This window comes from Populus trichocarpa, chromosome 16 (genome assembly GCF_000002775.5).
Source record: "Populus trichocarpa isolate Nisqually-1 chromosome 16, P.trichocarpa_v4.1, whole genome shotgun sequence".
Lineage (NCBI taxonomy): Eukaryota > Viridiplantae > Streptophyta > Magnoliopsida > Malpighiales > Salicaceae > Populus > Populus trichocarpa.
The window spans coordinates 13,883,092-13,904,964 of NC_037300.2; the positions used below are offsets into that span (position 1 = coordinate 13,883,092).

At 30.8% G+C, this 21,873-nt stretch overlaps 1 protein-coding gene across 1 annotated transcript; it reads left to right on the forward strand.

Moving 5' to 3' along the window:
- Positions 1-5,268: 5,268 nt before the first annotated feature.
- LOC7466251 (uncharacterized) lies at positions 5,269-9,287 on the forward strand. The gene is made up of 9 exons (XM_002323029.4): positions 5,269-5,487; positions 5,580-5,642; positions 5,754-5,809; positions 6,039-6,132; positions 6,271-6,331; positions 7,632-7,713; positions 8,482-8,537; positions 8,682-8,745; positions 8,872-9,287. The coding sequence occupies exons 1-9, from the start codon at positions 5,362-5,364 to the stop codon at positions 8,933-8,935; spliced, it is 666 nt and encodes a 221-aa protein (XP_002323065.1). The 5' UTR covers positions 5,269-5,361; the 3' UTR covers positions 8,936-9,287.
- The last annotated feature ends 12,586 nt before the right edge of the window (positions 9,288-21,873 follow it).

Consider the following 21,873-nt stretch of genomic DNA (forward strand, 5'->3'; position numbering starts at 1 on the left):
AATTCTTTTGTTTGTAAAGTTCCAACAACTTTAGGGATTTTAATACGAAGTAAAAAATCTCCAGTTCTATCTTCTTCCCAATCAAGAAGCTACCTCATTTAATTTTGCTTCTAGAACGAGTTTATAGTACTACATAATAACTTATGATAACTCTCGTCCTGCTCATATTCTCGTAGGTCCTTCTATTCAAAGCGATGAGTTAACTTTATGATTTGTCTTTGCATGTCCTTTATCATGAGCTCTTGGACATTTCTCTATTGAAGGAGAATCTCCTCATCCTCTTCTATTTGACCACACCCTGCTCTACAACCTATTCCAACCATAGTTGTTAGTAGCACATAAAAAATAAACAAATAACCATGTAATTACAACACACAACAAACAATAACCTAGGATTGTTGGGCTTTAATACCAACTGACACGGATAGAAGCACAAAAAATAGAGCAATAGTAAGAGAAAAGATATTAATGACTTAAATATGATAGAACACAAGAACCTTAATTCTTAGTTTTATTGTTGGAGAGAAAACATAATTATGGTTTGTCTTTTTAAGAGGTTTACAACCTCTTAAATAAGCTCAAAAACCAACCTGAACAAAATAGAAAACTCAAAAAACAATCATGAACAAACTAGTAAAAATAAAATTACCAATCTCAATATTTAATTTTATAAACTAAATAGAAAAAAATTAAATCACCATAAAAATACTTTTTTAAACTAAATAAATAATAATAATAACAACTAAGAAAAATATTTTTTTCTTAAAAATCCTCCTACATAGATGGTGCCCTGTAATGTTTGCTTTTTAATTATTGTTTTAAGGAGGTATTTTCTTGTTAGTTTTATATTTCAAGTCTAAGTTTTTTATTTTTATTTTTATGGTTTATCCGACTTTGAAGTAAATAATGAGAATAGTCTTTCTTCATAGTGAAATCTCCTGTTTTAACTGCGAGGTTAACTTCTTTTCTTAGCTAAGTCTTAAATAAACAACCCGTTATCGAAACTAGTGTGTTTATAAAAAAAACCCCATCCCACAATCAACCACCCTTTATACAATAATACGAATATAAATTCACTCACCAACCAATTAATAATATAGATGCTAAAAATGAAATTTTTTTATTAATAAAACATGGGATTACAATCAACCAATTAAAAAATATATATAGGAATACAATCAATAAATTACAATTCTTAATTAATTATATATATATATATATATATATATATATATATATATATATATTATCCAGTATTTGGTTTTTTTCATAATTAGTAATTATATTAATTGGATTATAATCTAAAATATACTGATTTTGTTTTCTCGACAATAATAATACAATAATAATAGATAACATATTGGATTATAAAGACAATAAAACTATTGGAGACTGGGGCGGAGCTGGGATTAGTTAACAGGGGGAGGGAGGGCGGGTGAAAACTCAAGATATAATTTATTATTAGAAAATTTATTTATTTAAAATAAAATAATACTATATTATTCTATATATAAACATTAAATAATAAAAAAAATTAAAATATTTTGCAGTTTCCAGACCTCTGCTTGCCTCCCCTGGTTCCGCCCCTGATTGTAGAGATCATAGCTCTGCGGTCCCCGATGGAAAAGAGGAGCTGACACCATTTGACGAAGTCCAAATGAGAAAATTAATGGCGATTAGCTTTCTTAATACAAGTTGAAGTCATTCTGGGTGTGTACTGGGAAGAGAAGTCTGGTCTGGTGGCCTGTGGCTTGCCCTATCCCAGCATGTCTGTGCATTTAAATGTTTACTGTTCCATACTTTTTAATTATAAGTGATTTTATTTTTCAGATTCCAACACCTGCATGCAGCCTGTGACTATAACACATGCATTGGCTCTAGATGCTGTAGAGCATCAGGGTTTCAGCTAATGTTTCAGAATCATGCATGCCGCTATGCAGATGATCAAAAATAAATACAGTACTTAAACCTTTATTACTGGTAGCATGAAGATTTATTTATTAATTGAGATATTATTTAATTGAGATATATATTATTCATATTTTTTCATGAATGTGTATGGATTTAAGGTTGATGATGACCCACTGAGAATCCGATCGCGAAATATTTAAGTTTGGTTAAATTTTTGTAAATTGTCTTGAAAAGAGACCTTGATTGGGAATCGAAAGAATCTGGCATCAGCTGATAATCTAACAAAGAATATTAAATTTAATGGCTGGAAATCTTCTTAACAGAGGAATGATCCAGTTTATCCGATTAAATTATGGCAAATTGTCATTAACTGTTGATAATAAGCAACTACATGGCTGTCCAGAAGAGGAAGATACAAAAAGAAAGAAAGAAAAAGACATTAGCTTTGTTGTTGCAAGCCATCTGCCCATTCTTGTCATCCACACATAATTAAAATCATTTAGTGCTTGTTTAATGGTTATATTTTAAAATATATTTTATTTGTAAATATATTAAAATAATATATTTTTTATTTTTTAAAATTTATTTTTATCATCAACATATCAAAACATCATAAAATTATACAAAAATAATTTAAAACAGAAATAAATTTAAAATATTTTTTAAATATTTTTTAAATACAAAAACAAACATATCACCATAGTCACCATTTTATTGCCATTGTGGAATTAATCACACAAGAAACAAATTAATAAATGAATATATTATTTTGGAGGTCCGAAAAGGGCCACTCGTCTATTCATTGCACATCAAAGAAAAAACAATTCTGCTCAAATATCTCGTCAATTAATTTTTTTTAAAAAGGATTAAGACCACATAAAAATTAAAGAGAGAAATCCCACAATTCTTCTTTTTTTTTTTTAATCGTGAATGTCCGGACCAGCTTATGCATACCTCGACGAATCCCCTGAGACCCTGAAGTTAACGACCAGGTAATCCTCTAGTGACCCTGAGATTTATGGCACTCGAACTAGTGATCTCTGGGAAGTAAACTCAGAACCTGACCAGTTAAGCTATACCTCTCAGGGTTTATAATTTTTCTTCTTGTTTTTTTTATTAACGTGGATGTCCGGGTCAACTTGCGTGCACCTCGACTAATCCCACGGGCTCTGAAGTTAATGACCATATAAGTTTCCAGTGACTCTGAGGTTTGTAGAACTCGAACTGATAATCTTTAGGGAACAAACCCAAAACCTAACAAGTTGAACTATATCTGTCGAGATTAAATATGTTGCAGTTAAATCAAATATACTGACATGTTAAATAAACAACTATCACAACAAGTCTCTACCATATCATTTTATATAATTAGTAAAAAGAGTTCTTGCTTGGCTTGAAAAGCCAAAAAATTTTTTGTTTCGGGAGTACTGTTTTTTCTTTGGGGTATTTTTAACTTAAAAATATATTAAATTAATATTTTTTAATATTTTTTTATAATTTTGATGGTGTGATATTAGAAATAAATAAATAAATAAAATTTAAAAAAATTATTTTAATATATTTTTAAATAAAATATTATTTTAAAAAACATGTTGAACCAATCCAAAACACATATTAAATTTGCCACTGTGGAAATATTGACTCCCTGCAAAAGTTACTGAGTAATCAGTTTACATGTTACGAACTTTTCCTCTTTAATTTTTTCCCATTTAATATAAAAAATATATATATTTTTTAATTTTAGTAGCCCCACTGCCTATTTTATTCTTATCCTTTAATTATACAAAAACTTTAATTATTTTTCAATTGACTTGAGCAATTACTTGACATCATATAATTTGTCACATTCTCTGGTTTTATTATGTGTAAGAGTTGACATTGCACGTCGATATATTGTGGATTGGTTTTTGTGGATCAGATAATATTATTAATTTTTTAGAAAACAATTTTGTGGTATTCCTTCCCTTTTTTTTTTCCTCCCATGTCGTGTGGCTTTGAGCAATTGGCAATAATTATTTTAAAAAGGGCATTGATTCTGTAGATCATAAGTAATTTAGTACAAAATAGTTGAATGGCGAAGGCAGAAGACTAGAGAGAGACATTTTATTTGTTAATTGTAATCGTAAGCACGACGTGTTTTTGGAAGTTTGTTTTTTCATTTTAAAAAGTTTTTTAAAAAATTTAAATTTATTTTATTTTAAAATTAATATTTCTTTCCGTGTTTTCAGATTATTTTAATGTACTGATGTAAAAGATTATTTTTAAAAAATAAAAAAATATATTATTTTAATGTATTTTTAGATAAAAAAACACTTTGAAAAGTAACTGCAACCACACTCCTAATTGATTGGGCTTCCTTTCCCTCAAACTTCATCACAAAGTATTTAATTTTTTTCTTAATAAGAAAATTAAGAAGTTTGTTCATATTCAACTAATTAACATTTTGCCGGACATTGGCTGGGAAGCTAGCAAATGTGGCCAATTTGTGTTCATCATCAGGTGTGGGTCTTATGGACTCAAGGAGTTTCTTCTCACCCTTTTATATATATATATATATATATATATATATATATAGTCTTTGAATATTTAGAATTCTTTGAATTCAATTCAATTCAAAAATTCAAACTCTAAAAATATTACAAAAATAAATAAATAATTTCATGTTTGGAATAAGTATTAATAATTGAATTCCAAATAAAATTCAAGCTCTAAAAATACTACAAAAATAAATAATTACTTTATTACCTAGCAAAGCAATAGTATAGTAGGACGGTGTACCTGCAATCTTTTAAAGAAATTATAAGAAGAAGTTAGGCTGCAGCTGGAAATTGTTTTTTTTTTATTAATCCCTTAAAATTCTAAAATTAACAATTATATAAATTTTTAATAGCTTTAAAATTTATCATACTCGAGATCTCTGGAACAAACTCATAATCTAATTATTAAATTACATTGTTTGAAAATTGAATGAAGTATTACAAAATATGGTAAGGGCCTAATAAGTAACGGGTTGTCTTAGCCCCAAACAACAGGCCTGAAAGCTACTATATCCAAATGCAAAAATTGAAAATCATTGGGCTAGCCCAAGCAAGGACTAAAAAGCTACCTTAAATACAATTAAAAATGTTTTTATCTAAAATAATACCAAATTAACTATCATTTTTGTGATCTCAAAGATTTTTATCAAATTAAGATAAAACCATAAGAAAATATTTTTACAAAATATTAATTTAATATCTTTTTAGATAAAAAATATTTAAAAATAATTCGAAACTGAATATCAAGCGGTGCCTAAAGTGGAACTAACCTTCTCAGTACCCACCACCTATAGCCCATTCAAACGGCCCAAACTCACAACCCAACACCAGAACGAGGAAAAGCCACAAGAGCTGCTGGCTGCTGCTGTCGTCTCCTCTCTTTGCACTTCCCTGAAGCAGAAGAAATTGGAAGATGGAAACTAACAGAAAATCACGAATCGCTTCAGTATTCTTCTTTCTAATTTCACTACCCTCTGTTTCTTTTGCTTACCGGCCTGGAGACATCGTGCCTATGAGCAAAATGGGTCAATACCACTCGGTCCGATCTCTCTCCCTCTCTATCTATCTTTTAAGATTTTCATGTTTTAATTTTCTCTTAACTATTAATCTTTGATTTATTTATGGTTCCAGTCAAGAACTGTGTGGCATGACATGATCGGTAAACACTGTCCCATTTTTGCTGTAAATCGCGAGGTACTTTTTCTTCTTTTTAATTTTTTAATTAAGATTTTTGAGTTTAAATCAAAGGTTTTATGGATTTTATTCTTTTGAAAGAGTAATGGGTGTTTTATTTTATTTTTATAGGTGTTGATTCCTATAGCAAAGCCAACTGGTTATACAGGCTCTGATCCCTATAAATTGTGAGTGAATTTTTTATTGTAGTTGGTTATTTTGGTCTGTTGGGAACTGATTTGATGTTGAGGAAATGGTTTTTCATTTGTTTTAATTAAGGTTGGTGATTTAGTATTAAATGTGTAATTTTGGATTAGGTTGTTTTTTGCTATGTTGAATTGGAGGTTAAGTGTGCTTTTGTTAGCTTTGAGGTGATATGATTTAGAGTTGAATGTTTGATTTTTTTGGCTAATGCAGATCTTTTCAAGTTGGAAAAGAGAAGTTTTTGATTCCTTGGCTTTTTGTTATACATCGAAAAAGTTCTGAGGTTCCAATGATTGATGTGCATTTGGTAAAAATTGCATTTCGTTATTTTTTTTCTTTTTTTCATGGTCACTGGGTTTTATTGCGCATTGCAACTGCACAGAATGGTATGCTTCATGAAGAGTATCTACTAAGTTTTGATGGCTGTCGGCTTTTTGTGATGCAGAGGTATTCAGGGAGTGATCTGCATGGGGTCATGGCTAAAGTTATAGATATGCCTCACCACTGTATGTGTTATAGTTTTACTTACATTGTGCTTCTTTTTGAGTCTGCTGAACATCAAAGAGATTGCTGTTCTCTGCAAGATTTTTTGTTGTTTTCTGTATAGTGTATAATATGGCTATGTATCTAGTATCTGGGCTGCATCCTCATTCAGTATGCATTTTTAGATATAATAGAGGCCATTTAAATTGTCTCTTTCCCCAGAAAAGTGCTTATGAGGCTCTCAGTTGTGGTTTTTTTTTTTTTTTTTTTCCAGCTTCTCAACACAATCCACAGAACATTTAGTACGACATGGATTCTCATCATAAATGACTAAGATCATTTAACCCTCAATTAAATCACTTTGTTTTCATCATTCTTGCATTATTTCCCTTTTTTCCTATAAGCCTTCTTGAATATCATTGATGCCATCCACAAAGTTGTTTTTTTTTTTTTCAAGTCAAGTTATTCCTAGATTTTGTGCAAAATATTTCTTCCCAGCACTATGTTGTGTCAAATGTTAACTTCTGGTGCATTGAAAATGTTTTCCCAGTTCATATGAGCAATCTTGAATATATCGATCAAGAAGTTTTTTCCCGGCACTGATTCATGTCAAATGTTAACTTTCGATAGATTGGAAATGTTTCCCAGTTCGAACACTGTTTTGTGCACATTGTCTCCAATTTGCTCTTGATGATTTAATTTACTGCTCCTTATTATGCTTGTTGTTCAGTTTCTTAATCTCGCTATTATATTTTCTGTACTTTACTATGCTTGTTTCATACTGTTTGATTAAGGGGGTGTTTGGGAGTATAGTAGAGGTTGTTTTTCAAAGTGCTTTTCGTTTGGAAATGCATCAAAATAATGTTTTTTAAAAAAAAAGAAAAATTATTTTTGACATCAACACATCAAAACGATCCAAAAACATTAAAAAAATAATTTGAAGCAAAAAACATTCAAATTTTGACGAAAAGCAAGTTCAACCTCAATTCCAAACGGAGTCTATAGGCCTCGTTTGTTTTTGCGGTTGGAAAGCGCGTTTACAAAAAAAATGATTTTTTGTTCTTCAAATAATTTTTTTGGTATTTTTAGATTTTTTTGATGTGCTGATATCAAAAATGAATTTTAACAAATAAAAAAACATTATTTCGATGTATTTCCAAGTAAAAAACACTTTGAAAAGAAACCGTTACCACAATGCAAAACGGGCTCCAAGTCTTTGAGAGCCTTCTCAATAGTTTTTGGTTTGGGTAACTTGTTGTAATGCCATCCAATTCTTTCCTGATAGGTTCTCTCACAGCACTTTATTATCTTTTTCTTGAACAGATGTTGAAATCCATCCAGATATTCATCAGAAATTCTGGGATGCCGAACTTTGGCCTAAACACATTCTCGTAAGATACACATGGTTAGTATCGGTTCTCCAGAAGTTAACTTCTTTATTATTATCTCCATTGGCTGATAGGCGTGTATTTGGTTTATTCTATATTTTGAACATCTTGACTTAATAAGTAATGATTATGTAAGTTTAATTACTTTGAAGTGTGGGAACCATTTCTGTTTCTATCATTTCCTGCTTTGTTGTATCATGTCAGAATTTTGCATGCACTCTTTGAGTTTTTGTGTGAAGATGATACTAACGTATCTAAAGATGTACTAATCTTCAATCCGTGGGCCATCTTCCCTGTTTAAATTGGGTCAAACATTCACCTAGTGATTTTCTGTGTAGCACACTTTTCTACTTATTGGTTATGCATACCCACTAATTACTGAGCAACCCAGCTAATACTTCCACAGTTGTTCTTCTGCCAGCTAGGTTAGGTGGAAAATATAATTCGGGATTTGGTTTTATCTGCATTCCTAGATTTGTTTGCACACAGGCAAAAAATTTAGTTCTCAAATCCAATTTTCTTTTCATCTCCCAGTACTTGTCGATGTTAAAACTTGACTAAAGTTATAGTTTTTCAGGAGTAACATATCCTGTGTCCTAAAGTTCACATTTAATGGTATTATCCTATTTGAAGCACATAATAGAAAGTCTTTCCTTCTTTGATTCAACTGACTGACATGTATGGAGGTGCCTTGGAAAGTTCATCATTTCTTGCAATTTAGTAAAAACTATAAGCAACTTCTGATCTCAAATAACATAGGTTATGTTTTTGTTCTGGGATGGCAGGAAGGAACAATCAGAGATAGATGTGAGTTCTGGATTCTACGTTTTGTTTGGATCGGGTAATTGTTTGCCATTCAGTCAGTAGATCTGTTGTGGTTGTGCTTTTAGGTTTTACATTCCATTATTTCCACGGGTTGATTTTTTTTTTTTAGAAGAGCACATATACACAAACTATATCTAATATAGTATGTACAAGCAAACAGGTTTGATGCTGTCGTTTATTCTCTCAATCTACATCCTGCAGTCATCACGGGACAAATTAGCAAGGTATATTGTTTTCTCTCATCGTCATTTGAAAGCACATTTTCCTTCTAAATGATGGAGTCTGAGCTTCTCGGCAGTGTACTTAAAATGGCCTAGGAGCTTTATTGTTTCATCTGCAATTGTTTCTAGGTTTGTAAGGGAGACTGTTGCAGAAAGCAGCATTCCTGCGGGAGGAGTTGCAAAGGTTGAATGAGGGACCTCAAAAAGTTTCAATACGTGCTGACCCAAAAAGCTGCAAGGTGGTGGTTGTGTTTGACTCAGACCATATCATTTGGAACGTGAACATCCGCATTGAACCTGGTAGAGTGACTTATGAGATTGAAATCCTCCAGAATTTGAAGGTATCAAAAAGGTGATGAAAGTGCTGATAGTCATGTAACAACTAACAAATTGCTTACATTATCAGATAAGATCATCTGTTGTTGAATAGCCGGAAAATTGTATTATGCGTAGAAAATACAGGCTACACTTTCATAGATTTCCAAAATGAATGTATGCACTATATCCATGGTTGAGTTTTATGGTAGGGGGGATGCATTTCATCACCGTACTCCGATTGCTGCATGCAGTCCATAACTTCTGGTAGCCATTAAATCTTGGTTACTTCAACAATACAGATCTTCCATCATCATCAAATGAAATCAAGTTTCGTTTTTTCTTTAAAAAAAACCCAGAAACGCATTATTTAAGTTTTAAAGAATCAAGTTCTCTCATTGACTAGGCATAGACCAGGGTTGTTGGTGGGTCATCAAGCTGGGCTAGTAGGTCTACCAGATTGATCTACTGTGCTAGGCTGGGTAGGTCATCAAGCTAATTCACCGAGTCCGATCTTCAGCTGGTAGGTCATAATCACTTTTAGCAGCAATAGTAGCTCAGACCTATCGGAAGCATCAACATCATCGGGCTCAAGGGCCTCCATGGTTGTGCTTGTTGTGTTTGGGCCGGCAGACCTTCCGTTGAACAACATGTTTCAAAATGTCTCACTAAGTTTTTTTTTTTTTTTTTCTTGATCTTTTTTTAAGGTAACAAAATGAGAACTGATCTCAAAGAATATTAAAATTTTCATATTTCATGTTTTTCTTTTTCCTATAGATGCTTCCAATTCCTAGGTGATTGCAAGTCAATGATGCTAGTTAATTAGTGACCAAGATAGAGAATTCAATGATTCTCCACTAATCAAATCTCTAAGCATATATTTCTTGTCTAATTGGTTGAGATTAGCTTATAGTAATCATCATTCGACCCCCTAACCACAAGTCACAAGAAAACTTTCGCTGTTAAGTGAAGAGTCTAAAGCTATCATTAAAGTGCAAAGGACAAACTCCATTTATGTTTTCCTCCAAGAAATAAAAGGATTGGTATCATGGAACAGTGCTCGACTTAACCCTAACTGACTAGCAGTTGCTTGTTTGCTACCCGATTTTTGACACGTACGGGTGCTGCTGTGAGAATTCAAGGCAGGCAGGAGCCCTTAGGGTTGACAAAAGGAAAAGTGCTATTTGTCATATCATGAGTAGCTCACAGGACCTTATATTTTTTCAAGATAAAATATAAAAAAAATAAAAAATATATATATATTTCTTTTTAGAGCATAAAAGTGATAACCCACTAGTTACAAAATTATATTACATGGGTGACATAAAGTGGAAAGACATTGGAGAGTTGGTTGGTCCCCATTACTGTTCTTCCCTTCTTTTTATTCTTTCTTGGCCTCAACAAGTTCATCAGCGTACTGGTACATTGTACTCTCCGAATAGCAACATGTGTACATTACTACTTCTACATTAACTCATACTTATTCGGTGGAAGTATACCTGAAACCTCGAAGTGTGTGTTCACTGTTGTGATAATTTTTGTTGTTATAATACTTCAAAATATGTTTAAAAAGGATTATAAATTATATTTTTTTTTGTAATTAAGATTTCAAGAAAAATATTTTAATAAGATCGATGTAAAGTTGTGATATATATAAACCTAAGAGATCTACTGCATTCTGCACTCATTTATCAATAAAATTTTATTTATTTTTCTTATTATTTTTGGATTCTTTTTTCCACTTACATTAAAGGTTTACATTTTATTAGAATTTTTCTAATTAGTATTTTTTTTCTTAATTATTAAGATTTTTTTAAGTCTTAAGGACTTACGAATGAATTCAATATGCAATTTAATAAAAATAAATATAATTTTAGATCTTATCATTAAATTAAATTGAAATTTTATCAGATTATTTTATATGCTTCATTGTAAGTTTATTTTCATTATCTTTTTTTTCAAGTCAAATTAATTATAGGCTCGAAAGCCACTGTTTTGAAATTTTATTTATTTTTCTTATTATTTTTGGATTCTTTTTTCCACTTAAATTAAAGGTTTACATTTTATTAGAATTTTTCTAATTAGTATTTTTTTTTCTAGGAGAATTGTTTTGGGGGGAAAAACACATTTTAGAAACTATCAGAATTTTCAGAGTTTTTTCTATAGTAAAGCGTTGTAACTTTAGAGTTTCAAATCCTTAATTTCTTTTTCTTTTTTTTTTAAGTTAACAAATGTAAAACTTTCATAATCGAAAAACTATATCCACGCTAGCTGTATGTCAATCATCATCCAAGTCAACACTTGAAGATATACTTGTAGCTTGCAAGTCAGGATGATATTCGAATTGAAACCCTAGCTCCTCACAAAAAATCATGAGTTCCTTGTAACCTCCCTGCAGGTTAATATGCTGTTCATCTTTCAACATAAAAATAAAATAAGATCTCAATCTGGCTACGGTGCCATGGGCTACTAGCCATGTGATGGCCATTTATGAAACCATTTCCATAGTTCATTTTGAATATTGAGCCGCACTTGGTTTTAATTAATGTCATTGTAATCTTCTTGGCATTATCACTGGAGAAAGGAAAAAAAACATTATCCCAACAGAAAACTCCAAGACTCATTAATGTTAATGTCAAATTGATAGCAAATATCATTCGAACATAAATATAAAGAACGAAGAATATGACAAATCCTAGTTCACTCATTGAATTAATTTCAATTAATCATCAAATGAGATATTATAAACTAATGTCTACATTAAATTAAATCAATTCCCTCTCCCACAATGTAAGGAGAGTGGTATTCTCAAGGAAATTGACATTCGGGTAGACAATCAAACAACACTAGTAGTGTGTAACCCCCATGTTAGAATTAATGCACTCCAAATATATACCATAGTTTTTAAAAGAGACCCGGGGTGATGTCGGGTAAGTTCCAAGTTAATTGAGTTGACCTGAATTTTTGTTTTCTAAAAAATGAATATGATATTATTTTAAAAACAAAAAAAATCAACGAGTTTTGATATATTTTTTTCCGGGCTAATTGGATGACTGGTTAACTCAGGGTTTTTCATCCGATGATGCTAGGTAAATTCTCTTTTTATATTTGTTGAAACCTAACCTGATCGAATCTCTAGGCCACCTGGATCATGATTCAACCTATCAGGACGGGTTTTGAAAAACCTCCAAACTGCTTTGATTAAAATTATAAAAAAGATTAACAAGTTGAGACTTGGCACTGTTTCACAACTGCAGACCGCATATGCTTTAAATTTGGTTGGTTAAATTTGGTATCTTTCGTACAAATATTGAAGGGGTTGGGATCCCTTTTGCTGGCTGGTCCCAAATACTGATTTATATGCACTGATGCACGCCCTGCAAAAATGATGTAAAAGTAAATCCCATGAATCCATGCTTGTGTCTTTGTTAATCCAACAAAATTAAAGAAAGTAATAAATCCAAAAGACAGAATGGAGACATTGCAAATGGTCAGTTGTAGACATATTAAAGAGGTAGGGTACTTTGTACAACGTATGGTTTAGACTTAGTTGTGTCGGTATTTAATGGAAGTATGCTGCCTGCTACCACATTGTCCATTTTGCTTTGGATTGTTTAATTTATTTGACCTCAACTTGATGATTGGAGACCGAGTGTTCTTAATTTTATGATACTTTATTGGGAAAATTGTTAGGGGGTATATATGAAAATTACTTCACACGCGCGCGCGCACCCAAACACATACACATGTATAATTGTTTTGTGAATCAAAAGATAAATACAAAAAATAAATTAACAAGTGCTTTTAATTTAAAAAATCATATATTCAGTACTTTTTGTTTTTAAATTTGTTTATAAACTAGTCCCTTCAACATTTTTTCTTTATTTAAGCATTGAGCTATCTCCAAATTTGTGTTTTTCATGAAGGAAAAAAAAAAAACCCTTTCCAATTCTTTCAATCTCATTTCTAACATTGTAAACAATCACCTAATTATGAATATTTCCTTGAACAAACAGTTTCTGAAAATAAGTCTATTGTTCTTGCTAAGTACATGCTTCATCAACAAGAAAAAAAAGCTATCCCAACCCTTCATCAAATCACAACCAAACCAAAAATCAGAATAGCCCGAATTCATTGCAAGACACCCGAACATTAGTCACGAAAACCATTAATTCTTGAAGATTTTTTAGTGTCTATGTCTTTGAGAAAGAGTTTGCGTGAGATGATTTGTTATTTATTTTGATAAATGAAGGGGTTTAAAATCCAAAACAAAAACTATAGATTATAGGAGGGATATAGTTACCCTATTCATATCCTGATATAGAATGACATAAATTCTTGTAGGAAAGAAATCAAGAAAATGCCCACCAATAGCAGAAAAAAGTCCTTGATTAACTAACTAGTTAGTGAAGCAGTTGCCTTCTCTGTAAAAACGTCAAGGACGAAGCACTCAATCAATATGAAGAAGCTGTAGGAGTTCCTGAAACAGAGGTTCCATAGATAATAATGACATGGAAACACATGGTTTGATCAGTGATTAATGAGTAATTAAAGCATAATTCAAGTACTATTATATTACAATACAATGATCTTTCAAATAATTTGAAACACATTGACTTGATATTAGCTTCATTTTCTTGATCTTATATATATAATACAATATGCAGTACATTAAAAGTAAAAATTATAAATAACAAACATATTTTAAGAATCTTTACTCAAAGTATTTGGTTAAATAAACCTCTTCTTGTTCCTCTCTCTTCAATGCTTCGTTAATAATTTATAGGTATTTTGAAATCTCTTTTCCCTTATGTTTCAATGTAACATTTCTAATGCATGGAAAAATATTGATTTTTTCATTATAAATAATAATATGGATTGATATGTGCTAAATTGATCCATTTGATTTTTTCTCGGAGGCTCATTAGGTTTTGGCTATTTAATAGGAGATAACTCTCTCTAATTAAATTATACAAAATTCTAAAAGGTGTGGAAAAATAGTTTTCCCGCACACATTGTAGACTCACACTCATGGGCACTGTGAACTCACAGTGTCTATGAGTAATTTTTTTTATAAAATTCCTTTAAGGGCCTAATTAGAGACTAATTTAGCTAAAATTATTAAGGAATGATGAAATTAAAAGACACAACTAAAATGAATCACACGGAGAAGATGAGTGGTGTTTTTGAAATGTTTTGTGAAAAGTTCAACTTAATATTCATTCTTTACTAATTATAAGAATTAGGTCCTTCCAATTTTTAAAGTTTCAACAAAAATTAATTTTGATCCAAAATTTTATTTATTCTTAATTTTTTAGTCCCTAGTTTGAGAAAGAAGAAAGAAAATCATTGAATTCTGACGGCAAAGAAAAAAAATATGGTTGACACTGAATCTAGCCACAAAACAATCGATCTTTGTGTAAAATGGTTTCCTTTGATGAAGGGAGATTAACTTAGGTGTTTTTTTTATCTTGAAAGTGCATAAAAAATAGATCTAAGCTTAGAAATAATTTCGGATTAATTTCAGGTTTTTGGAATTTTTTTTTTGGGCCTTTTGAGACCATTGATGGGTTTATTAAGATGCATAAAGTATTTTCTAGGTGGTTTGGGTCAAAATGAGTTGAAAAATAAGTTTTTAGATAAAAAAAAACTTCAATCCTGATTTTTCTGCCACTATAGTAGCTGAGATATAGGCAAATCAGACGACACATTGTCTGACTTAATTTTTTAAAAACGAATTGGGGTGGGTTGTTTGTCCCGTGTGCAATAAAAAAATTAAGAGCCCAAGCATGCAGGCCCTTACTAAAGAGGTCAGGCGCGTTGGCCTAGCTTGTCATGCCCAATAACGCATGATCTTTTTTTTTAATTGATGCCTTATTTATATGTTTTTTTCAAAATAATCTTTTAATTTATATTTAAATTCTCCTTTTCTCCTTTATTTTGTTTATTTAGCCTCTTTTAAATAGCAATTATTTTTTAGTTATTTTATATGCATTTAATTTTTGAAGAGATTATTTTCATTCATTTATGGTTTTTTCTTTCTATGTTTTATACAAATAAAAATATTTATTTTTGAATAATATTTTTAATATGTACAACCTTACATGAAGCTTTTTCCCCTTTTATCTTATTCAATTAATTTCATGTGTGTTTATTTTTATTACCGTTTGATTAATAAAAATTTCATTTTAGTAAATAAAGTCATTAAACACATCCGAGTCAAAAGTTCATGTTGCGTGATCAAATATTTTAATCTATATATGTCTCTTGATTTTTCTATTTTCATCTTCATTTATCATTAATAATTTTTTTAATTTATTAACACATATAGTTCTTTATTTATTTAATTACATGTATTTATAATTTATATATATATATATAATGTAAAAACAAATACATTAAAAAACCTGCATATATAATTTTTTCTTCAATAAAAATATCTGGTCTAATAGCTAATAATAACTAAATAAATTGTAGTCATCCCATAAAAACTACTATGATATCAAACATACGCACCCACCCACTTTGCTTAAAAGGATGCGAATCATGGTTCTTGCTCTCGTTTAAACTCGGCATGATCCTCCATGCAACAATTATTGGAGGGCAAATTAACCTAGAATCAGTCCTCTAACATTACATAAATATTCTTGATTGAGTCAACTAACTACCAAATTATAAATTGGATCCTCCATCTATATACATTTCTTCTTTTGAATACTCATATCAAAGTAATCGGAGATCGACGTCGCTAAGTAGTACTCGCGCTTATCATTTCTTTTCTAACAAACCCTAGTTTTCTCAAGTCTTGGAAGAAGTGAAGAAACCCTAGAAGTGTTCGATTTAAGAAACTATATATAGTTGGGGGACTAATATCGAGTCTTGCCCATTTTTATAAATAAGGAACATTGCATTAATTACATCGATGATCCAATTAGCTTGCTTTTCTGACGGTGATGCTTAAAGAAAGATCCCCACAATTAATCTATAGACGCAGAATGTTCGAGTAATTGAGTTCGTTGAATTCTCATTGGCTGCTATGTGGAGGGAAACCCCCCTACATTAGGCTATGATGAGGCTACACAGACCAGGTAGAAAAAATAATAGAAGCTGTCGTCGTTTAAGCCTGATAAAAACTAATAATTAGGGACAATTGTGGGTGGAAAAGGAGACATTAACATGATCATTATCATTGTGCTTTTTGCAAACCCATATAATTGAAGTGCAAAGAAGCAATAGGAAAAAGGTAACTAAGTGAATAATTAGACATGATGATAAACCCTTTTCTTGTTTCTATTTTATTAGTGCCCATGACCAAGAAAAACCGGTGCTTAGCCATTTACAGTCTCTCAAGCACCATTCCTGCTAACACAAAATGCCATTAACACATAATGCGCGCTCTTCTAAAAGCAGCCTCTCCTAGGTGTAAAGAACAAAAGTGATTAGCAACAAACATATCTTGTTAGCTAGGTATAATTAATAATCTAAGTATAAAGCTAGCCCAATCACATGAATGGAACGTCTTAATCAATATTTTTAAAGACTAAAAAAGGCGCTAATCAAATCATCATCTTGTGCTATATGTCATCATAGCATAATGTTTAACGTCGAAGATAATTAGGAACACTATGCAAGTCAAAAAAAGACAGCAAAGGGTTTAAAAGAAGAAATATTCCCTTCCAATTCTAGTCAACGAGTCAATCAAACCCTCCATCATCTACCATGGAAAGAAACTCCGTACTTAGGCACAGCTAAGACTAAATCTCCTTTAAGCATGAATGGGAATCGAAACCCGTGGTGTTATGCAAGAGGCAACCTGCAAAAGTTTCTAGCTACCAAAGGCACGATTAAATGAAATTAATAGAGGCTCAAGAGCTACCTTAGTTCAAGCTTGATGGGCAGACCATATGGAGTACTGATTAAATTTATAACTAAAAAGATATGTGATCAATTTGGAGTTCGTTTCTTTTGGATTCTTGCTGTTTTAAGCCAATTTTTTTTTCGAGAAAGCAGTAGTATCATGGTGTGCCATGGGCCGTTACCTGTACTCCCTTTTAAATTATTGTTGTTTTTACCCTCTCTTTTTGCAAAATTCTAGAGTAAGCACTCATCAAGTTAGGTAAATTGCCAATGGAGCATGATTTGATGGTAAGTATGCAGCCATTTTGCAAATAAAATGGTGAAGCAGACACTGAAAAAGATAGCGATACATATAATGCAGGTTACTGTTAGAAATTAGGGTTTGGCCAAGCTTGCCATTAATAATTGGTAGTTCAAAAACCCAAAATTGAATTTTGTAATCATTCTTCGTATAGAGAAAAAATCAAGTGAAAGATTAGAGTTATAATTAATGGACTGTTGAAAAAAAAATGTGTTATATATTTATTTGTCCACTTATAAAATAATTTTTATATTTTAAATATTCATTCCAGATCCCTAGTTTTTATATGAAGATCTTATTATTTGTTTTTCTTAGCATCGTATGTTAGTCAAATAAAATTTCTTAATATCATTGTTTTTTTTTTCTTAAAAACATCCTTTATTTCTATTCAGTATTTTCAAACTTATCTACTATAAATTAATCAAAAATCCATTAGACAGAACAATTTAAATTTTTTAAAAATAATTATCAGTCAACTCTTATTTAGGACTCACTTTTTTGACCTAATAAAAAACCCACTTGCTGAGAAACAAAGTTGCCAATAAATCTTCTTTACAGTGCTATCCCACTCCTAAGATACGATTTTGAATTTTAATATAAAATAATTTAACATACGCATATGGAAAAATCCAAGTAATTAATTCAGGCAATATATAATTTTTCCAAAAATGATATAAAATACGATTTATCCTCCATTCAACTGCCCAACGTGAGGAGGACTTGTCGATGTTGGCTTGGTTTTTTGTTTCCCTTGTGAGATCTTCGTGGTAAAACGCACTAATAAAAGATAAATACAGCTTTGGCCCTTGTAGATTGAGCAATATATCATTTTGGAGCCTATTAAATATTTCGTTCTTATTGTCTCCCTTAGATTTAGATTTGAAACTAACAAAAATAAATGTGAATAACAAACCCACTAATAAAAGAAAGAAAAAAAGAAAAGTATTTTAAGTATCAAATTATTAAAATAACTAGTGTAAAAAAATCAACACAAATTAATTGGAGGCATGAACAAGGACAACCTTAGTAATTACTAAGAGAAATGTTTATTTACAGCGAGCAACTCTTACAATCGACCGCTAGCTGTCTCAATAGTTGAATGTTTTGGATGTTGTAGAAACTGATTGGTATTATAGTAGTGATTTTTTAAAATATTTTTTAAATTTTTTAAATATCAAATTATTATAATAACAACCGCAAAAAAACTAATAAATTAATTAGAGATCCTTGGTAAAAGAAAAATATATATTCTTTCAGCAAGCAACTCTTGCAATCTATCACTAGGTGTCTCATTAGTTAAATGTTCCAGATGTCCAGGATATTGTTTAATATTGTGGCAGTGGTTGTTTTTTAAAATATTTTTTATTTTAAAATATATTAAAATAATATTTTTTATTTTTAAATTTATGTTTAGTATAGCATATTAAAAAAATCTAAAAACACAAAAAAAATATTTGAAGCAAAAAAAAAATTCAAAAATATTTTTAAAATGTAAAAATAAATAGACTCTTAACCATTGTCCAAAATATCACCGGCGCTCACTCTTAATTAATTAATTAGTCCAATAAGGAACTATATATATTCCTACAAGTACAATAAAACTGAACATTCGTGAGCATAAACAACACTATAAACCCATAACCTCATGAGTTTAAATTAAACCAAAAATCTTGAGGTTTTCTTTTTATTTAGCCTTAAAGTACATAGTCACGTAGCATAGGACAAGGGTTAAAAGATTAAAACAACCAAAAAAGACTCGATCTATGCGTGTTGGGGAGAATCACACCTTTCTTTTTAGTTAGTAATGTAAAAAAATTAATTAGGGGAAAAAATTAAAGCCAAGAATGTACGTATTATTAGAGTAATTTTTTGCCCATGATGCAATAAATTAAAATGCTAATCCTGGCATGGTTTACACCTCTTTTAGCACATTAAAGAGTCATCGTTCTTTGTGGCTATCTAGCTAATAACCACGTGACCTCGTTAATTTTCCTTTCTCAACTTGCACAAGTACCAAAATAGTACGGACATACATATACATGTATTCATGTATATGTATATGTGTATGTGTATGTATGAGTGTGTGCATGTATGTGTGTGTGTGTATTTATGCAAGTGCTTGTAATGGCAAACAGATTCGTCCTCCAATCAGAAATAAGATATACAATTTTGATATGTAAAAGTTATTCGAGAATATATCTTGTACGTTGGAATAGAAAAAAAAAAGAAAAAAAAAGGATGAATGAACGTCGTTGATGAGTCTCATAAATCAACATAAATAAGACTTTTGGAAATGATTTCAACCTTTTAGCACTCGTTTATTTGCTGGAAAGTAGTTTTTTTTTAAAGTAAATTTCGGGGAAAGTGAATTCCGAAAAAGTAATTTTTCGATATTTGGTAGTGTAATGAAAAATAAATTGGAAAACATTTTCCAGTGTTTGGTTATGTTATGGAAAATGAGCTGAAAAATAACTTATTAATGTTTTATTTTTTTCAAGTTTATTAAAATAATGAGGAACAAATCTTAATAAAAAAATTTAGAGAGAAAGTAGACATTTTATGAAAAATTGTTAAGGATATTGAAATATTTAAAGATAAAGAATATTATAAATAAATAATTACATAATATAATGACTTTTCATTATTCGAGTATGTTTATATTAATTAACGAAAAATAAAAATTTACAATATATAGTAGAAATCAATACAAGTTTTTTCGAAACTCTCAAACCCAAATTTTAAATTCATTCAGTCCTCATCACATACTATGAATTTTTCTTGTGAGCTATGTTTTTTAGCATACAAGATCACTAATTCTTAAAAAAAAAATATAGATCTAAACACATGTTTTTAAAGAATATGTCTTATAAGTCTTAACAAAATTTTCCTTTTTTTCTACACAAATTAATGCCAAAAAATCTAAACAATAGTATATGCACCCATACAACTACAATATGTTTTCCCTAATTAGAAGACTAAGCACCATAAAATCACTTGGTCTTGAAGTCTATTTAACATAATCCTTCTCCTTCATCGTTGACATAAAAAATCGAACTTTATGCTACAATGAAATAGGACAAACACATATGGTGGGTTGTACAAAAATTGAATCCTGGAACTTGACCTCCGATCAATAATTTAAATCACTTGAAATACCAATTAATTAGATTAAGCACCAATTATTAAGAATAAAGAGATTGTGAATTTTGAGTTTGAATGATTCATTATGTATTTATAGCCTATAAGTTTTATTATTTTGTGAAGAAGAGAGGCTGAAGTGTAATTTTATCCCCATGATATATATTTTGAGTTGTATTATATTTAAAATAATATGTATTGCATCAGTATAAAATATCGAGTGACCTACATGGAATTCTGAAAAAGTATTCAAATAAGTGTTAAGCTTGTGCAAAATACATGAGCTTATTATAGGTGAAAATAAGTTCAAACACGTAGCCTAAGCCCACAAAGGTGTTGAGGTGCTGGGCAATACTCCCACCACCATCTAGGCAACATGTTGGGCTCGGTTGTGGTAGCCCGGGTTCATAGGGGTGTTGGGCAGCACACCTAGCAAGGTTGGGCGTCCATGTACGTAATAGTGGGTGTACGTTCCTGGGGGGCTCGAGCTTCCATATCTATGTATCTTGATAGAAGTTAAGCTCAAATATGGTAACATGAGTCCATAGTAATGTTTTTAGACTTTTTTTTAGAGGACTGATCTTCTGGGAGGGATTTGGAACTCATTAAATTTGAGTTTATCACTTAAAATTATGAAAACCTCACTTACAGGAAATAAAATAAAATGTACGATTATTTCTAAAATTATGCCCCTATGTTTTATGTTTCACAAAATCTAATGATTTTTCCAAACAAATCAAATCTAATTTCCATTGGCAAAAACTAAATTAAAAAAAATACATGATACACAAATTTATGTCCCCGACAAAAGGATCATCTTTTCTCCTTATAATGTGGCATTAAAGCTATTAATTAGGAGAAGATTTGAAGTGAGATCATTGCAGAAGAAGAATTGCAAACCCTATATTAAATCTTAGCCATTAAGAAAAAAAGAAAGATTAAAGGCATGATGATGGAAGGAAGTCCTTTGAAATTATTTCTTTCATGGCTTCATGTGTTAGTTAGTGAACGATTTGGATTCCCTCTTGGACACAATCGGAGTGTGTCCTAAAGCTCCCAACACCGCCTTGCATGTATTAATCTTGGCTTTAACCCCCCAAAAAAAATTGCATCAAAGCCGCTCATAGATTCCAAAAGCTACTTAGTTTCTGCTTTTTTTTGTCTTCGTAAAAGTTTAACTCTGGAAGCTGGAAACACTTGAATACCTTCTCTTCCACTTTGTGATTATTCGTTGATTACTTCTTTTTCTTATTTAAAGGCACCGATAAGTTTAACCGAGGGGACCGCGCGCGCAGCACACACCATTAGAGTCATCTCAAGCTTTTCTCATCCTCGTAAGTGGGATTTTTAATTTATTCCTTGAGAATTCAAAAGGATTCTTGTTTATTTATTTACTCGAGGAACTTCAAGGTGGGTCTTCCTTAATTGGACCTAATTTAAATGGCATGACTTAAAATAACTAAATAAGGTTCAGTGGTCCGGGCTGGCTGGACATGCATATAGTAAACCCTTGACCATGA